This window comes from Panicum virgatum, chromosome 9K (assembly GCF_016808335.1).
Source record: "Panicum virgatum strain AP13 chromosome 9K, P.virgatum_v5, whole genome shotgun sequence".
NCBI classification, from domain to species: Eukaryota; Viridiplantae; Streptophyta; class Magnoliopsida; order Poales; family Poaceae; genus Panicum; species Panicum virgatum.
In genome coordinates this window covers 23346102-23363370 of record NC_053144.1, presented here as the reverse complement: position 1 = coordinate 23363370, position 17269 = coordinate 23346102, and the positions used below count along the sequence as shown (strand labels likewise).

The following is a 17269-nucleotide window of genomic DNA, read 5'->3' as shown; positions in this document are numbered from 1 at the left end:
TCCTGTGCCCGCCTTCGCCGCCGGCCGTTCCTGAGCTCCACGCCGCACACGCGCCCCTGCCCGACGGGTATCGTCACCCTGTTCCCGCACCGCCCGTCGATTCTGCACAGCACCGACGCCAGCAGCTCGCCACCAACCCCTGCGTCGTGCCCTTGTAGCCGCCTCGACGCCCGAGCCGCACGCACGCCCGCGAGCAAAGCCGCGCACGGCGCCCCGCCATTGCCGCCGGCCACGATGCGCCGCGACTCCCCTGAGCTCGCCTCCCCCGCTATGCGCCACCGCCCACCTGTCGCGTCGCCTGCACGCTGTCGTCTCAGCGCCACCGAGCCGGCCTCATCGCCATTGAAGGCGCCCCGCCAAGCTCGCCGGACGGCCACCACGAGGCCCCTCCACCACCGCCTTACCCCCGCCTATAAAAGGGCACTCGACGTCGCCCACCACCACCACCACTCACCCCACCACCGCTAGCCGCCTCCCCTAGCTCGTTGCGCCACCACCACGGCTGCCACGGCCGCCCGCCGCCGGCCCTAGCCGCGCCACCGCCCTGCTGCCTCCCCACTCGAGCCAAGGGCCAAGGTAGGCGCCCTGGTCCTCCCTCTCCCTTTTCCCCCCACACGCGCTTGCCCCTGGCCGCCCCTGCCACGCTGCCCACGGTCTTTTGCTGCAAGAATACGGAGGTGGCTGCGGGTCTTACGGTTGCGCGGTGGATGGATATTCCTCGACTCTCCCATGGCGGCTGTCGTCACCGGCGAGGACGGATCCAAGGTCATGGGAGCTCGGGGTGTGTCCCCGGCCGAGATGCGTTCGCCGACGGCTCTCCCTCGATCTCCGGGTCGGGGGTCTTCTGCGGCTCTTTCCAAAGCTTCTGAGCGATGGAGTTCTCTTTGGCCTGTGGTGTGGCGGCGGCTGGTCCTCGTCTTCCTCGCCGGCAGCCGGCGGGGTGTCTAGAGGAATCCGGCGAGCAAGGGGTCCAAGGACCTGTCTAATTTTTGTTTTTCTTAGGGCCCTTTGTGCTGTTAGGGTGGAGAAGCTGTATTCCGTATCTTTGTACGGTGTATTCGTATCTGTACTAGTCTTTGTACTCTTCCTTATCTCTGTAAAATACAGGTATGTTTGCTCAAAAAAAAAAGCAAAGCCTTGGGCCGTGGAATTGGAAGGTCGAAACTGATCCGTAAAATCTCTGTCTAGAAAAATTCAGTTATTATTTAATTATTACCACTTCCATTTTAAATTATAATGCATTTATTTTTTATTTAAAATTTAACCACTTATCTCATTTAAAAAATTTGTACAAATATAATCAGATTTAAATTATTTTTAAGACCTTGTAGTGATAAAACAGCCCCAACTAACATTTTACTTAAATTTTAGAATAAGATGAGTAGTCAAATTTGAGATAAAAAATTTCAAACAACTATAATTTAGAATGGAGTTGGCAAATTATGAATCCACGCACCCGGGTTTTTTTAATAAAAAAAGGAGAAACCGCGCAAATGCGAGCAGCGGCGCCCTTCCGCGCGAAGCCATGGCGGACGCGCCGCCGCTGACCTCACCCCCGGCGGCGCCCGCCGGCGAAGGCGGTCCATCCACTTCCTCGGCCCCCGCATCAGTCCCTCGCGCGCTCCCCCGCACGCTGCTCCTCGTCCCCCCGCCTCCTTCCTCCAGCGGGAGGTCCCGGGGCGCGCGCGGCGGCGGGAGGAGGAAAGCCGACGCGCAGCCTCCGGATTCGGTTGGGGCGCGAGGGCGGAGGATAGACAGGCTTGCCGAGGCGGTGAGGGTGGTCGGGAGGGACGTCGAGGTGGGGGTGGCGGGTGCCGACATCCTGGAGCTGGCCATGGCGAAGGGGCCCATGTTTGCGTGGCTGAGCTACTGGCCGGAGGAAGGGTTCTCCAAAGAAGACCACCCCTACTGACGCATGCCGCGTCACCTCTGCTTAGGTGCGAAGGACTTGTTGATGGGTTCGTGTGGGATTGCGAAGGCAAGGTAGACTAGATTTTACTCCTTGTTGGTTGTTGGTAATCGAGTAGTAGCTACTTGTTGCTCTGACTGTGACTGGTAGTGTTTGCACCTTTGTAAAAGGGAGAAAATGTTGCCAGCTTCAAGCTCTGCACAGAGAATTGACTTGTTTCATGTAGAATCTATCCTTTAGAGATTTTGAAATGAAATTGGCAGAACTTGAGGTCCCAATCCTGCAATCTCCATGTTTTCATAACTTGAGAGTACTAGACTGGCTAACTGGAAATGTTCTCATGTACAATGCAGTGCCGTTCGATTGATGTGGTTGGTCTAATTTTCATAGTTTGATGAATTCATATTTTGAATGGCCATTTAAGTTCTTAGGTGTTACCCTTGATTTTGATTTCGTATTTGGCTTAATACTGCAAAATTTGCCTAGGAGTGCGGCTCTCTGGCAAAATATGATAATGTGTAACCTTACAATGGACTGCTGAGTCTGTGAAAACAACATGTCAATACTCAACTTGCACTTGCTAGGGAAGTGTTGCATCAATTGGAAATAGCACAAGATTCCAGAGGGCTGTCCAGACTTGAACTGTGGCTAAAAAAACAAGCTCAAGCCGCATTGTTTAGCCCTCTCATCCCTGCAGCGCACCATTGCAAGAAGTAGGTCTAGAATAAGCTTACGGATGGTGATGCCAATACAGTGCTTTTCCATGCGCATGCTCGCAAGAGGAAAAACTTAATTGCTGAACTCACCACAGCAGATGGGACAATTCTTACCAAGCTTGAAGAGAAGGAGCAGAATATATTTGAGTTTTACAATGGCTTGCTGGCCAGCAGTGTTGACAGGAATGTGACTGTCGACCTCTCTGAGCTAGGCATGCCATGTATTGACCTTCATACACTTGAAGCACCCTTCTCAGAGGAAGAAGTGTGGCAAACAATCAGATCATTACCCTCTGACAAAGCCCCAGGTCCAGATGGATTCTGTCAAGGACTACGATTAGGGGCACCCTAATCGGGGTACTAAAACTCCCCTAAAAATGCAAACACATATTAGGCAACAGAGCCCACGAAGGCCCACGGCCTCCTTCCAATCTGGAAGAAAGTAAAGGACTCAAAGGAGCCCAGCACGCAGTCCATCCGCACCCCCCTCGGACCCGCGGGGTCATCTCCGTCTCGCTCGAGGGCTCCCATCGAGACCCTCGACCGCGCCCCGCGTCTCCGCCTCGCTCGAGGGTAGTGAGCCTACCCTCGGGGAGGCGAATCGTCTCCGCCTCGCTCGAGGGTAGCGAACCTACCCTCGAGCAGGGCGAATCATCTCCGCCTCGCTCGAGGCCACCCCTCGACGAAAGGGACAAACAACCCTTCCGCTCACCTGCCCGTCGTACGGAGGCATTAAATGCCAACCACTCCTCCACATCGCCTAGGACAGGCGGCGTCAGGCCGCCATTCCCCACAGTGGCTGTGACCGGAGTCCCATCCGCCAACTCCGGTCACTGCTCCGCCATCCCGGACGCTGTGGCAGCACTGTGGGAACCTGCGACGCGGTGCGAGACGTGCTCGGCACAGCTCCCGTTACTATTCTGCCAACTCCTGCTGTCCGGACTCCACCTCACCACACCTACGGCCCCGGACCCGTCCCCTACTCGGGAAGGGATCCGGCGTCGCCACATGTCCCCCAAGGAGGGATGCTCAGCATTAGCAGCCGGAGGCCCGGACCTCCCCCCCCCCTCGAGGGGTCCGGGACCTCCACGTGACTCCCGGACCCCCTTAGTGCATGCGCTAGCACTCCGCCCAGGGGGGTCCGGGACCGCCACGTGCCCCACTACCGCCGGTGCACATATATATGCAAGACCCTGGCCTGCAGGGCCCAAGGAACGCCGCCACGCTACATCTGGAAGATGGAACACCCTACAACGACGACCACGCCGCCTGCTGGGGCTGGCAGGATGCTGGCGCGATCTCCGCAAGACCAAGGACGATATCCAGGACGACTGCCACGCCCGACGCCATGCCCCACAGTGTACTTCCCACAGTGCTCAACCACTGCACCCCCGCGATTCGGGGGAAAGACGACGACTTTCAAGATCCCCTGCGCATGTACATCGTCCCTCTTTGTGTCTATAAAAGGAGGAGGCGTGCTTCCTTTAAGGGGGTCGCGCGATCAGACCCATTCGATAGAACGCAACACTCAGCACCACTGAGCACCCGATATTGGCACTCGCCTCAATCAACTTCTCCTCTAGCAGAGACTTGGGAGCCTCCCTCCCTCTCTCGCCTCGCCTGTACCCCCTACTACATGCACCTCCGGTGAAAGATAATACAGTGCCCTCGCACACCCCCTTGCTGGACGTACGGCCCCGCGGCTGGAACCAGGATAAACCCATGCGTTACTGTGTTGCCTCTTGCATCAACATCTGGGACGAGGAAACACGCGTCATCATCACTAGTTGGGTCCGGGCCGCCGGGTCAGGACACCGACAGTTGGCGCGCCAGGTAGGGGTGCTGCGTGGCATTTTCTCTTTTGTTCCCATTTGATCTCCAAGGATGGCGAGCAGATCCAACCCATTCCCATGGGCGTCTCGGATCCGCTCCCAGCAGAATACGTGATCTGGTTCGGGAGCCTCGAGTTCAGAGCAACCGGCAACGGTTACCTCATGGAGCTCCTCTCGCCCAGACGCAACCCGGACACTCCGACTTCACCAGCCTGGCGCAACAGGCGCTAGGGCCAGCACTCGCGACAAGCGCGCGTAGAGCGGCGCCGGGCGGCACGCCTCAGCTCCCCCACGTGGGTTGAGGTCGCCATGTCACGGCTCAGCGTCGCGGCCGACGGGGCCACCGCTTTGTCGTCACGTGCTTCGGCGCCAGCTACGCCGGCACCATCATCGACTGCAGCCCTAGTGCCTCCCACGGGGGGCGCGACTGCGGCGTCGCCCTTCCCCATTGGGATGCGCAACGCTGCCTCCTACGCCTCTTCGTCCAGCACCAACTTCGCCGAGTATGAGGATCTGCCGGGTCATCACTTCCTGTCGATCCGCAACCTCATCACATCATCTCCTAACGACTCCTACCCCGAGACGGCGAGCTCGATCGCCGACGACGTCAGCTTCTTCATGGACAACTTCACGGCCGAGGAGGCCGAGGACTACTCTGGGGTCCGCGACCCCGACGCTATCCGCTCGTTCTAGCTCGCGGCGGCTTACTGCCTCACCTGCTCCGAGAACTCCAGCGAGGGGGATTACGATCCCACCCGGGAGTGCTTCATGGTCTAGCTTGCGGAAGGGCAAGAGGACAACGCTCCGGGTGATGACGGGAACGGCGGGGCAGACGCGCAGGCAAACCAATCGGTGGTGCCAGCTGCGGCCCCTTCTTCTTCGTCAAGCTCGGCAGCGCGGCAGGCATAGCTGGCGCAACTCAAGGAGCTTCAATCCAAGCTCGAAGAGCACCGTCGGTAGACTTAGGAGCTGCGCACCGCACTCGAGCAGCAGCACACCACTCGACAAACCTCCGGAACTGAAAACGACCGGCGAAAAACTCGTCGCTGTGGCCTACCTATTCCCAGCGATGCCCGAGCCGTCGACAACTTCGGGTCGCAACCTGCGCCGCGAGGCACAGGCGCTCATCGAGCAAGCTGCAGTGCAGTAGGCCGAGAGCTCTGCGTCTCGCATGCGCTTGATAGTCTCGAAGCAGCCCGGTGGGACTGCACGGCAGGACCACGAGGTTTCGGTGCACACTCCACCAGGAGGGAAGGGAAAGGCAGCCGCAGCGCATGATGCGAAGGCACCCTCGGTGCACGACCACATCGGAAAGGCTCCCGCAAGGGAGCGACTCCACGACATGCGCGGGCATGCCGGCGACGGCGACGCCCGCTACATCATCAACGGCAGGAAGTACACCACTCGACGGGGTGGACGCTTCGACCCCGAGCACGACAGGGGCGAGTCACCTGAGCCTCCGGTCACCCGTGTGTTCAGCCCGGAGATTCGAACCGCTCCTTTTCCCCCACGCTTTCGATAGCCCACCACCCTCGTCAAGTACTCGGGCGAGACCGATCCTGCAGTCTGGCTCAACGACTACCGCCTAGCATGCCAACTAGGCGGTGCGACGGAAGATGCGGTTATCATCCGCAACCTTCCCCTTCACCTTGCTGACGCCACACGAACGTGGCTTGAGCACTTGCCCGTGGTCCAGATCCACAACTGGGCCGACTTAGTGAAGATCTTCGTGGGCAGCTTCCAGGGCACGTACGTGCGCCCTGGGAACTCCTGGGACCTCAAAGGGTGTCGCCAGAAGCCCAATGAGTCCCTGCGCGACTATGTGTGGCGCTTCTCCAAACAATGCACCGAGCTCCCAGCATCACCCACGTCGAGGTCATCAACGCCTTCCTCGAGGGCACGACGTGCAGGAACCTAGTGCACGAGCTTGCGCGAAGCCATCCCGCCAATACCAACGAACTATTCGACGCTGCCACCAACTACGCCGCCGGCGAGGAGGCAGTTGGTGCCATTTTCGACAACAAGCCGAACAAACGCAAGGAAGATGTGCCCGCAGAGGGCGGCAACGCCAAGATCAACGCCCTCGCTAAGAAACAAAAGCGGGGGAAGAGAGGGAAGAAGCAGCCCCCACCAATCCAGCGTGGATCGGGGCAGGCGGAAGACTCCGACGAGGCCTTCGTCGCCGCTCCGGACCGCAAAGGACCTCGAGGCCCCCCTCGAGGTGGAGGCGGCCTATTCGATGACATGCTCAAGAAGCCGTGCCCTTACCACAAGGGCTCGGTCAACCACACCCTCGAGCAGTGCGAAATGCTCAGGAAGTACTACAACCACATCGCGCATCGCGACGAGGATGAGAAGGACACTGGCGACAAAGGTGGAGATGACGAGTTCCCCCCGGTGGAGAACACCTTCTTCATCTTTGGAGGGCCAACGACGAACATGATCTCTCGGCAACGCAAGCGTGAGCGCCAGGAAGTCTTCTCCGTCACCAAGGCCACGCCATCCTACCTCGACTGTTCGAAGGACACCATTTCCTTTGGCCGCAAGGACCACCCCGACTACGTCCCACACCTGGGACGGTACCCGATTGTTGTCGACCCCATCATCGGCAACACCCGCTTCTCCAAGGTGCTCATGGACGAAGGTAGCAGCCTCAACATCATGTACGCCCACACCTTAGAACTCATGGGGATTGGATTGAACAAGCTTCGCCCCAGCAATTCGCCATTTCATGGCATTGCGCCGGGGAGGCGAGTCCAACCCCTCGCCCAGATCGACATACCCGTCTGCTTCGGCACGGCAGCCAACTTTCGCAAGGAAGTACTCACCTTTGAGGTGGTGGGGTTTCGGGGATCCTATCATGCCATTCTTGGTCGTCCCTGTTACGTCAAGTTCATGGCCATCCCCAACTACACCTACCTCAAGCTAAAGATGCCGGGTCCGAAGGGTGTCATCACCATCGGCTCTTCGTTCGAGCACGCCTACGAGGATGAGGCCCTCGCAGCCACCCTCGATAAAATGGCAAGCGAGGCCTTGGACTCCACGCACCAACATGCGGGAAGCTTCGAACCCGCCAAGGGTATCAAGAAGGTGCCCCTCGACCCGAATCGCCCCGACGACAAGGCGTTGCAGGTCAACGCCACCCTCGACAGCAAATAGGAAGTGGTGCTCGTCGACTTTCTCCGCGCCAACGCAGACATCTTCGTGTGGAGCCCCTCGGACGTGTCTGGCATACCGAGGGAGGTCGCCGAGCACTCCCTTGATATCCGACCCAACTCCAAGCTGGTGAAGCAGCGCCTGCGACGCTTCGACGAGCTCAAGCGCTGGGCGATCGGCGAAGAGCTGCAGAAACTTCTGGCGGCCGGATTCATCAAGGAAGTATTCCATCCCGAGTGGCTAGCTAATCCTGTATTATTGAAGAAAAAGAATGGGAGTTGGCGGATGTGCGTAGACTACACTAGTTTAAATAAAGTATGTCCGAAGATTCACTTTCCTTTGCCACGCATTGATCAAATCGTAGATTCAATTGCGGGATGTGAACTTTTATCCTTTCTTGATGCTTACTCCGGTTACCACCAAATCAAGATGAAAGAGTCCGACCAGCTCGCGACTTCTTTTATCACACCTTTCGGCATGTACTGCTACGTCACGATGCCCTTTGGCCTCAGAAACACCGGAGCTACATATCAGCGGTGTATGCTCCACGTTTTTGGGGACCATCTCGGGTGGAACGTAGAGGCACATGTCGACGACATCGTTGTAAAATCTAGGAAGGCGGACGACCTGGTTGCTGATCTCAGGATCGCATTCGACTGCCTAAGGGCCAAAGGGGTAAAACTCAACCCCGAGAAGTGCATGTTCGGAGTCCCTCGAGGCATGCTCTTGGGCTTCATTGTCTCCCAGCGGGGCATCGAACCCAACCCTGAGAAAGTCTCGGCCATCACTCGGATGGGACCGATCCGAGACCTAAAGGGGGTACAGAGAGTCATGGGATGCCTAGCATCCCTCAGCCGATTCATCTCGCGTCTCGGCGAGAAAGGCTTACCCCTGTATCGACTCCTAAGGAAAACTGAGTGCTTCACATGGACCCCTGAAGCTCAAGAAGCCCTCGACAGGTTGAAAGCATCGCTCACTCACGCCCCCATTCTCACGCCACCCGTGGATGGCGAGCCCCTCTATCTGTACGTAGCCGCGATGACCCAAGTGGTCAGTGCGGTGGTCGTCGTCGAAAGACAAGAGGAGGGCCATGCTCTGCCTATCCAACGACCGGTGTACTACATCAGCGAGGCGTTGTCTGAAACCAAGACACGCTATCCGCAGATTCAGAAGCTGCTATACGCAGTGGTTTTGGCACGGCGCAAGCTGCGCCACTACTTCGAGGCCCATCCCGTCACCGTGGTCTCGTCTTTCCCTCTGGGAGAGATAGTCCGCAACAGGGAAGCCGAGGGTAGAATTGCCAAATGGTCCGTGGAGCTGATGGGAGAAACTCTCACCTACGCCCCGCAAAGCGATCAAGTCCCAAGTCTTGGCTGACTTCGTGGCTGAGTGGACGGACACTCAGCTACCCCACCACAAATCCAGGCTGAATGCAGGACCATGTACTTCGAAGGGTCGGTGATGAAAACCGGCGCCGGCACTGGCCTCCTCTTCATCTCACCCCTCGGAGATCACATGCGATACGTAATACGCTTGCACTTTCCTGCGTCCAACAATATGGCGGAGTACGAAGCCCTCCTCAGTGGCCTCCGCATCGCCATCGAGCTTGGCGTCAAACGCCTCGACGTACGCGGTGACTCTCAACTCATCATCGACCAAGTGATGAAGGAGTCTAGCTGCCACAACCCGAAGATGGAGGCATACTGCAAAGCGGCACGCCACCTTGAAGACAAGTTCGACGGCCTAGAACTCAATCATGTCCCGCGCAAGTACAACGAGGATGCCGACGAACTAGCCAAGATCGCATCAGGGCGGACCACCGTTCCCCCGAATATCTTCACTCGCGACATCACTAACCCTTCCGTCGAATTCAAGGATCCGGCAGAGCCAGGCCCCTCGAACGCCGGGCCCTCCAGCGGGAACCCCCGGCGGACGAGGTCGAGCCCATGGACATTGACTTCGAGACCTCCTCCACGGACGAGGCCGAAGCAATGGAGATCGACAAGGCCCCCACTTCGCGAGATTGGCGCGCCCAGTACCTCGACTGGATGCTTCAAGGGATCCTACCCTCGGACCGCGCTCAGGCGCAGTGCCTCGATAGGCGGGCCAAGTCCTTCACCCTAATCAACGACGAGCTGTACAAGCGCAGTCCCTCGGGTGTCTTGCAGCGATGCATTCCCATCCCCGAGGGCAAGGAGCCGATCTGTGACATCCACGCTGGCACCTGCGGTCATCACGCCGCGCCACGAATCCTCGTGGGTAACGCGTTTCGACAAGGTTTTTACTGGCCCACCGCGGCTGCCGACGCCACCGACGTCCTGCGGACCTACGAGGGTTGCCAGTTCTACGCTCGAAAGACGCACCTCCCGGCCCACGCTCTGCAGACCATCCCCATTACGTGGTCGTTTACCGTGTGGGGGCCGGACCTCGTCGGCCCACTGCAGAAGGCGCCCGGGGGCGTCACCCACTTGTTGGTAGCGATCGACAAATTCTCCAAGTGGATCGAGTCTCGACCCATCGGCAAGATTAAATCCGAGCAAGCCGTTCTGGATTAAATCCGAGCAAGCCGTTCTGTTCTTTACTGATATTGTCTTCAGGTTCGGGGTCCCGAACTCGATCATCACCGACAACGGCACCCAGTTCACAGGCAAGAAATTCTTGGCGTTCTGCGACAGCTTCCACATACGTGTGGAGTGGTCGGCTGTGGTGCATCCACAGACGAACAGGCAAGTGGAGCGTGCTAATGGCATGATCCTCCAAGGACTGAAACCAAGGATCTTCAACAAGCTGAAAAAGTTTGGCCGAAGGTGGCTCACAGAGCTACCCTCGGTTATTTGGAGCCTGAGGACGACCCCAAGCAGAGCCACGGGCTTTACCCCGTTCTTCCTCGTCTATGGCACCGAGGCCATACTCCCCACGGACCTGGAGTATGGGTCACTGAGGCTCAAGGCCTATCAAGAGCAGCAGAACCAGCAAGCCCGCGATGACTCGCTAGATCGAGTGGACGAGGCTCGAGACGTGGCGCTCCTACACTCCGCGCGTTATCAGCAGTCCCTGCGAAGATATCAAGCGCAGAGAGTTCAACGCCGTGACCTCAACAAAGGGGACTTGGTGCTGAGACTTCGACAAGACAATAGGGGCCGCCACAAGCTCTCACCACCGTGGGAAGGCCCATACATCATCGCCGAGGTGCTCAAGCCCGGCACGTACAAGCTGGAGAACGAAAACGGCGAAGTCTTCACCAATGTTTGGAACATACAGCAGCTACGTCGCTTCTATCCTTAGAGTTCCGAGCTATTTGTACATCGTTTGTACTCGCATCTTCGATTTCCCGAAACAATAAAGGAGTATGCTTTACTTATTTATTTTTTGGGAACCTTCCGGACCCTCGGGGGCTCGGATGTGCACGAACACTGAGGTACGCCTGGCTTTACCCTCGGCAAAGCCAAGCCTCCCTCGGGGGCTACTACGGGGGGAACCCCCGAACGTCCCCAAAAAATCGCCAGCGTTTTTTCGAAAAATTTCCGTCCCTAAGCTTATCGTACAATTGGAAAAAACGGACGCGAGGCATAAGCAACTACGGTACGGGGCCGGCCGAGTCGTGGGGCCGCCTACGCCTCCGGGATACGGCACCCCCCTCACCACCCCACGCCTAAGTCGCTTATGAACGCAAAATTCCTCGCAGAAGTTTACCAAAGTCGCATACGAGAACACGGAAGTAGAGTAAAGAACACGGGGGCTCGAATGCACAAGGCCTCGATGGGCCACACTGTCGATTTAATGATAACGAATTTCTTAATTTACAAGTACAATCACAACAAGTACTAATTCATTACATGGGCTCCGAGGCCCAGTCTCCCTACATGTTATCATCCCCCCTTTGCGGGTCTGCAGCAGCATCGAATTCGGCTATCGGGGGCATGTCAGCTTCGAGCTTCCCGGCCAGGACTGTGGCGAACTCCTCAGCGGCTGCGTCGGCGTCGTCCATGATGGCCGACGCGGCGTGTGACACCCCGGCCCAGGGCTTAATAGGATTAATAGGATACTCATACCAACAAGTTGCAACTTTTTTCCGGAAGCTGGTCTCCAAAGAACTCCGAGGTTAAGCGTGCTTGGCCTGGAGAAATTTGGGGATGGGTGACCGACCGAGAAGTTCTTCCCGGGTGCGCACGAGTGAGGACAAAGTGTGCAGAAAAGACTGGTGTTGGTATGTGAGGACAGTCTATGCCCTAGAAAGCAGCCAGATGTAAGTGGGCCCGGCCTCGGGGAGGCGGGACGTTACACGGCGTCCGCATCGGCGTCGTTGGGAACGACGTACCCCGACGACACCCTCTGGAGGTCCATGATATTGTGCGTAGAGGCCACGGCGAGGGCTCACAGGACACCAAGACGAAAGGTGCTCTTGGCGTGCTCGGCGATCCGGCCACCTAGCGCTTGCAGGCGGCTGATCACCGAGCTACCACACACGGCGCCCTCCCCCTCTAGCTCCTGGCACACGCTCACAGCGGTCCGCTCCAGGTCAGCGTATTCCGCCTGCGCCGCCATGAGCGCGGTGTTGACCGCCTCCTTCGCTGTAGTCTCGTCCGCCATTCTCTGCCTCAGCTCTGATCAAAGGAACCAAGATAAGCTGCGAAAAACTAGAATCCAACAATAGCGAAATTTCGAGCACCCACCTGCGACGTTCTTCTGTGCCTCCTCCTGCTGGACTCGGGCGGCCTCCTCGAGTGAAGACAAGGAGTTCTCCTTCTCCTTGAGAGCGGCCTCCGCTTTCCGGAGGGCCACCTCCTTTCCCTCGAGGGCTTTGCCCTTCTCCTCGAGGGTCCCGGTGAGTGTAGCGATGGTTGCCTTCTTGCGCTGGAGCTCGGCCTCCTTGCGTTGGAGCTCGGCTTCCTTCTGCTCGAGTGCCATCCTAGTGCGCTGCAGCTTGGCGGTTTGCGCCTCGGCTTCCTGTGCCTTCTGCTCCGCTGCGGCCCTCTGGACGTCACGCTCGCCGGTGGCTCGGGATGCAGGGGAGGTGGAGAAGGCAAGGGAGATGAAGGCAAATGGCCAGGTGAGCCCAAACAATCCCCCCTTTTCTCGCTTTTATTCACCGAGACGGGCAGATTCGCCGCCACGGCACGAATCCCCCGCATTGAATGCGGTAGATTTTGTGTTGCTGACGGATGGGCCCTATGACTACGGCGCGGTAACCGATGGGCGCGGCGCGACTGTTGCCGCCTGAAAAGGCGCGCCCACACTGCACCGCATGAACCGGGCCACGTTGCCCACGATCAGCGGAAGGCCCACGCACACGACCAGCGACTCCGCGCCGCTCGCGAACCGTGACGGAATATTCCTTTCGGGGGCCCCTCACCCTCGAGGGAACCTTATTCCGAGGCCTTACTGATTAGGGGTTCGAAGCCTGGCCCGTCGAGGGTTCGACAGGCGCCCCAGATCGCCAGAGTCAGGGACTGCATGGACGTGCCGTACAAGCTACCCTCGAATGCGGAGTTCGAGACGTCCTACGCAGTGTTCAAGGCCAGTCGAGGGTGCCTAGCAGGAGGATCCTATCGAGGGAGAGCATCGAGCCCTCGGACCCGATCGAATGGGTCCGAGCCCTGCCTAACGAACCTTCGCAAGCGCTTTATGTGACGTGTCCACGAACCACGAGCCGACCCTTATCGAACGGGGCACGGACGTCCACTTGAACTACCCGATAATAGCTCACCGAAGCAGCCATAGCTCGCGGCCCGGGCATGGGTAGCATGGTGCGCTTTGTGGCGGAACCACCCAAAACTACTGGGCCCGGGTGCACTGATCTTTGTTGCTAAGCAACTCTGACCCAATTTGGCACTCTCCGGTAGTTCCTCGAGTGAAGCCTCGATAAAAGCCACGCTATTCCAGGATCAGCAGACAACACTCACACGAAGGTGAGCCCAGAGATTACAACACAAACCAATTCATACATCTCAGAGTGATTGCAGCGGAAAGAAATTTTATTACAAACCATGTTCAGAGTAGCAAGTACTGCGGAGTTACAACTACTCAATTATTTAAGTCTCATGTTCAGCGAAAGTAGTAAAGATAACTAGCGAGATAACGTGACGCATCGGTAAAGCCCGTACGAATGCGTCACTCAGCGGGAGGATGATTAGCACCAGCTGAAGGGCCATCCCACTCAACAGACCAACCCGGAGGCAGAGTACAAGGCCAAGTAAGACTCGCAAACAGATCTTCAAAGTTAGTACCTGAAAAACAGTGCCACAAGCAAGGCTGAGTATACTAATACTCAGCAAGACTGACCCGTCTCCGGATATAACATAGTCCGATAACTAGACATGCAAGGTTTTTTTTTTGGTTGGTAGGGTTTGTTTGCCAAAAATGCCGCTAAGTGTTGATCCTTACTTTCAGGTTTTACTTAGCCAGATTCTAGTGGAATTAACCATTCTAAATTTGCAACTAACTCTACTCAAACATGGTAGAGCAACCATTTATTCAACCAGCAGTATTTTCATCATCATATTCCACTTGTTACTCTATGTGACCGAAATTATTAAGCAATCTCATGCCGTGAGAGGCGGACGATTCCGAATCGAATTTCAACCTGGCCAGGGGAACCTAGACCACACGCATGGGGATTGACTTCGCTCCCGCCCACGCTACTTTTCCCCTTTCTTTCCAGTCCGTGGATCCGGAACACCCTCCCCGACTACAGAGTCCGACCACTCTGCACCCGTACGTCGCGACATAAAAATAAACCCTACTTCTACCAGGAGGGTGCGAGATCGTTCCACTCGCCGGTCCAATCAGGTACTTAAGCTTACCGATTATCATATTTCTCGGTATGTGGCTAGTACTTTCAAACGCTTAACGAAATGAGCCACACACCTCGACCTTAGCCATTTTTGACTACACCAGCGGGGTATCACAACTACACAACCCCGCCCGTTGTCCTTACATTTCAACAGGAATTAAAGTCAGTACAATTCCTATTTGCTCGCGAGAGGCAGAAAACCACTCGACTTCTACCGTACCTATTTAGCATGGCAACTAGTCGATAGAGAGATCCGGTATCAAACATAGATTCCTATGGATCATGCATCTAGGGTTTTCGATCAACGCCTAGAGAACTTAAATGCAGAAAACCAACTATTACCATACATTAATAAATAGATAGCAGAATGATAATTCGAAAAAAAATAGTGGGATTATGCTCCGGGGCTTGACTTCTTGGGCACTGTCAGGCAGAAAAGCTTCTGGGGCTTGGCCCAGGTCTTGAGACAAGTTAGTACAGTTCAAGGAGACCTCCTGATCCGCACGAGAGTCCGCGGGCACCAGTTCGTAGTCACCGTCCGCGAGATTAATCGTTTCTATATGCCATGCAAGATTATGAGTTATTCATGGATAACAATTTCTTTCCTTCACTATAAAGTTGTAGTCCAATGAAAGTTAATTTAGTGACGATTTCACATTTCAATGCATGGGCAAACGTTTATAGAGTAGTAAACATAACTACGTTTATTCATGAATGGGTGGGGTTTTGGGTTTTCATTTTTAATTTCAACACATAGCATGCTTTCATTCTTTCTTAACAACACAACTACTAAAGAGCTAGTGATGAAACACTAAAGTAACTCAGATCCAAACTTGAACATTCATGGTATAAATTTCAGCATCTACCATAGAGCAAAAACTATAACTATTCATGCAAATGGATTACTCTAGTTGCTTCATCTTTTTGTACAGAATGTTCAACATGGGTTATGGTGCTGCAAATTTTATGGGAGCAACTTCACAGCATGTATTCAGCACTGAAATTTTTCCAGATTTTATACACTTATACAGAAGAGGTGATAAAAAGAATAAAAACAGCAAGCCATTAACAAAGATTAATTCTACAGAAAGTTTGACTAAGGATTTGGTTCTCAAATTTTTACCAGAGACTAGTCCTGAGTTAAACATACTCCAGAAAATTTTTCAAGATTTAACTCACTATGATAAATTAGTTATTCAGTTAACTTAACATGAGTTTGCATAAATTTCTCAAGATGCATTTGACCAGTATTGCATCTGAACTTTTTATCACAGGTAGAACATACTCTAAACAAGATCATGCCCAAAAATAATGATCAGAAACAATGTAGATTACTCATAACAAAAATAGTAAATCTAGCCCTAAGATGCTAAGCATGACTATTCGACAAAGCCAAACTCCGTAACTGCAGCTCAAATTTTTTTGACAGGAATACAGATATAAAAAGAGACTCCAGAAATAAATATGGATTTTTCTGAGCATAAGAACTATATATGAGGAATTAAGTTGATTAAACAAGCATAAATCATGGTATATAGCAAATAAACTCTAATAAATCTGAAATTTAGGTATTAACAGTGTTTTAGTTTTACATGCACGTAGTAAAAATTCCAGGGCAAGTTCATGTGCATATTTTCCAGAATTAAATCGAGAAAGCTAACAATAGATTAGAGAATCTTGATTGTTCCAACATGATAACTGTTTTGGGTTGGTGTCATCTTTTCACTGTGATCTTAAAATTCCATTAGTGATAACATATCCAAAAATCAAGGTCATTTGATGAGCAGAACTTCATGAACATGCATAAGGTGGTTTTCTTAATCTTTTCCCTAGATTAAACTCGGTTGAGTTTATGCAAATGTGAATGTTACAAAATTTGTAGATCTTGTTACAAGGAATCCAGATCAGTTGAGTTTGCATTTTTCCGATTTTTCTGTGATTTGTTTCGCCTTTTAGGAGTTCACTGGTATACACTGAAAAACTTGCAGAAACACCCTTAAACGAAAAAAAACAAATTACAACCGGGTCCTTCGCCGGCCTTCTCCGCCGTGGCATCTTGCCGGTGGTGTTCTGCGGTGCAGGGCTTACCGGGGCTGCCACGGGGAGGCGCGTGGGAGAGAAAGGTTCGAGGAACACCTACCCTGGTCGACGTTCGAGCGTTTGGTGCACGGGTTCAAGCTCGTCGGCGTTGATGGCGGGTCGGTTGTTCGGTTCGCCGGCGCTGGAGGCGAAGGAGGGCTCGGGGTAGGGGAACAAGGCACGCACGAGCACCGCGTGAGCTCGTGGATGCTTCTGGGGTAGCTGTCGGGCTCGGTCTCCTTCGGAGCTGGCCGGTCCGCGGTGAGCCCGAGCTCGCCGGCGGCGGCGCAAGAGGGGAACGGCGTCGGGAGGGGGTTTGGGTTCGATTCCGCGCACGTGGAGCATAACTAGGAGGTGGAGAAGCTTCTGCTGTGGTCGGAGGGGGCAATGTGGGGCTGGGCTAGCCGGCCCGCGCGAGCTGGATCTCGGCGGCCATGGCGGAGCGGCGGGAGGAGGAAGAAGAGGGAGAAGGGGCGCGACTGTGGGGTGCTGGGGGTCTTTATAGGCCAAGGAGCTCCTGGGGGAGGAATGCAGTGACTGGGGGCGGTCGATTTGGTCCTGGGCGACTCGACGGCGAGCGGGCGGAGGAGGCAGCGGCGCGGCGCATGGCGGAGGGTGTCGTGGCGGCACGGGGAGTGGCCTGGACGCGTGTGCGCGCGAGGAGATGCCAAGGGGCGGGCCAGGTGGCGCTAAACGGTTTCCCCGGGTCCATTTGGCCGTGGGCGCGCGGTGGACGAAGTCCACCGGCGGCGTACGGCGGGCGGCGCGAACAGAGCAGGCCGGG

The 17269-nt window shown here is 55.4% G+C and overlaps 1 protein-coding gene across 1 annotated transcript; it reads left to right on the top strand.

The window, feature by feature from the left end:
• Window positions 1-1447: 1447 nt before the first annotated feature.
• Window positions 1448-2276, top strand: LOC120650852. Its single transcript, XM_039928141.1, has one exon. The coding sequence runs from the start codon at window positions 1526-1528 to the stop codon at window positions 1910-1912; it is 387 nt and encodes a 128-aa protein (XP_039784075.1). The 5' UTR covers window positions 1448-1525; the 3' UTR covers window positions 1913-2276.
• The last annotated feature ends 14993 nt before the right edge of the window (window positions 2277-17269 follow it).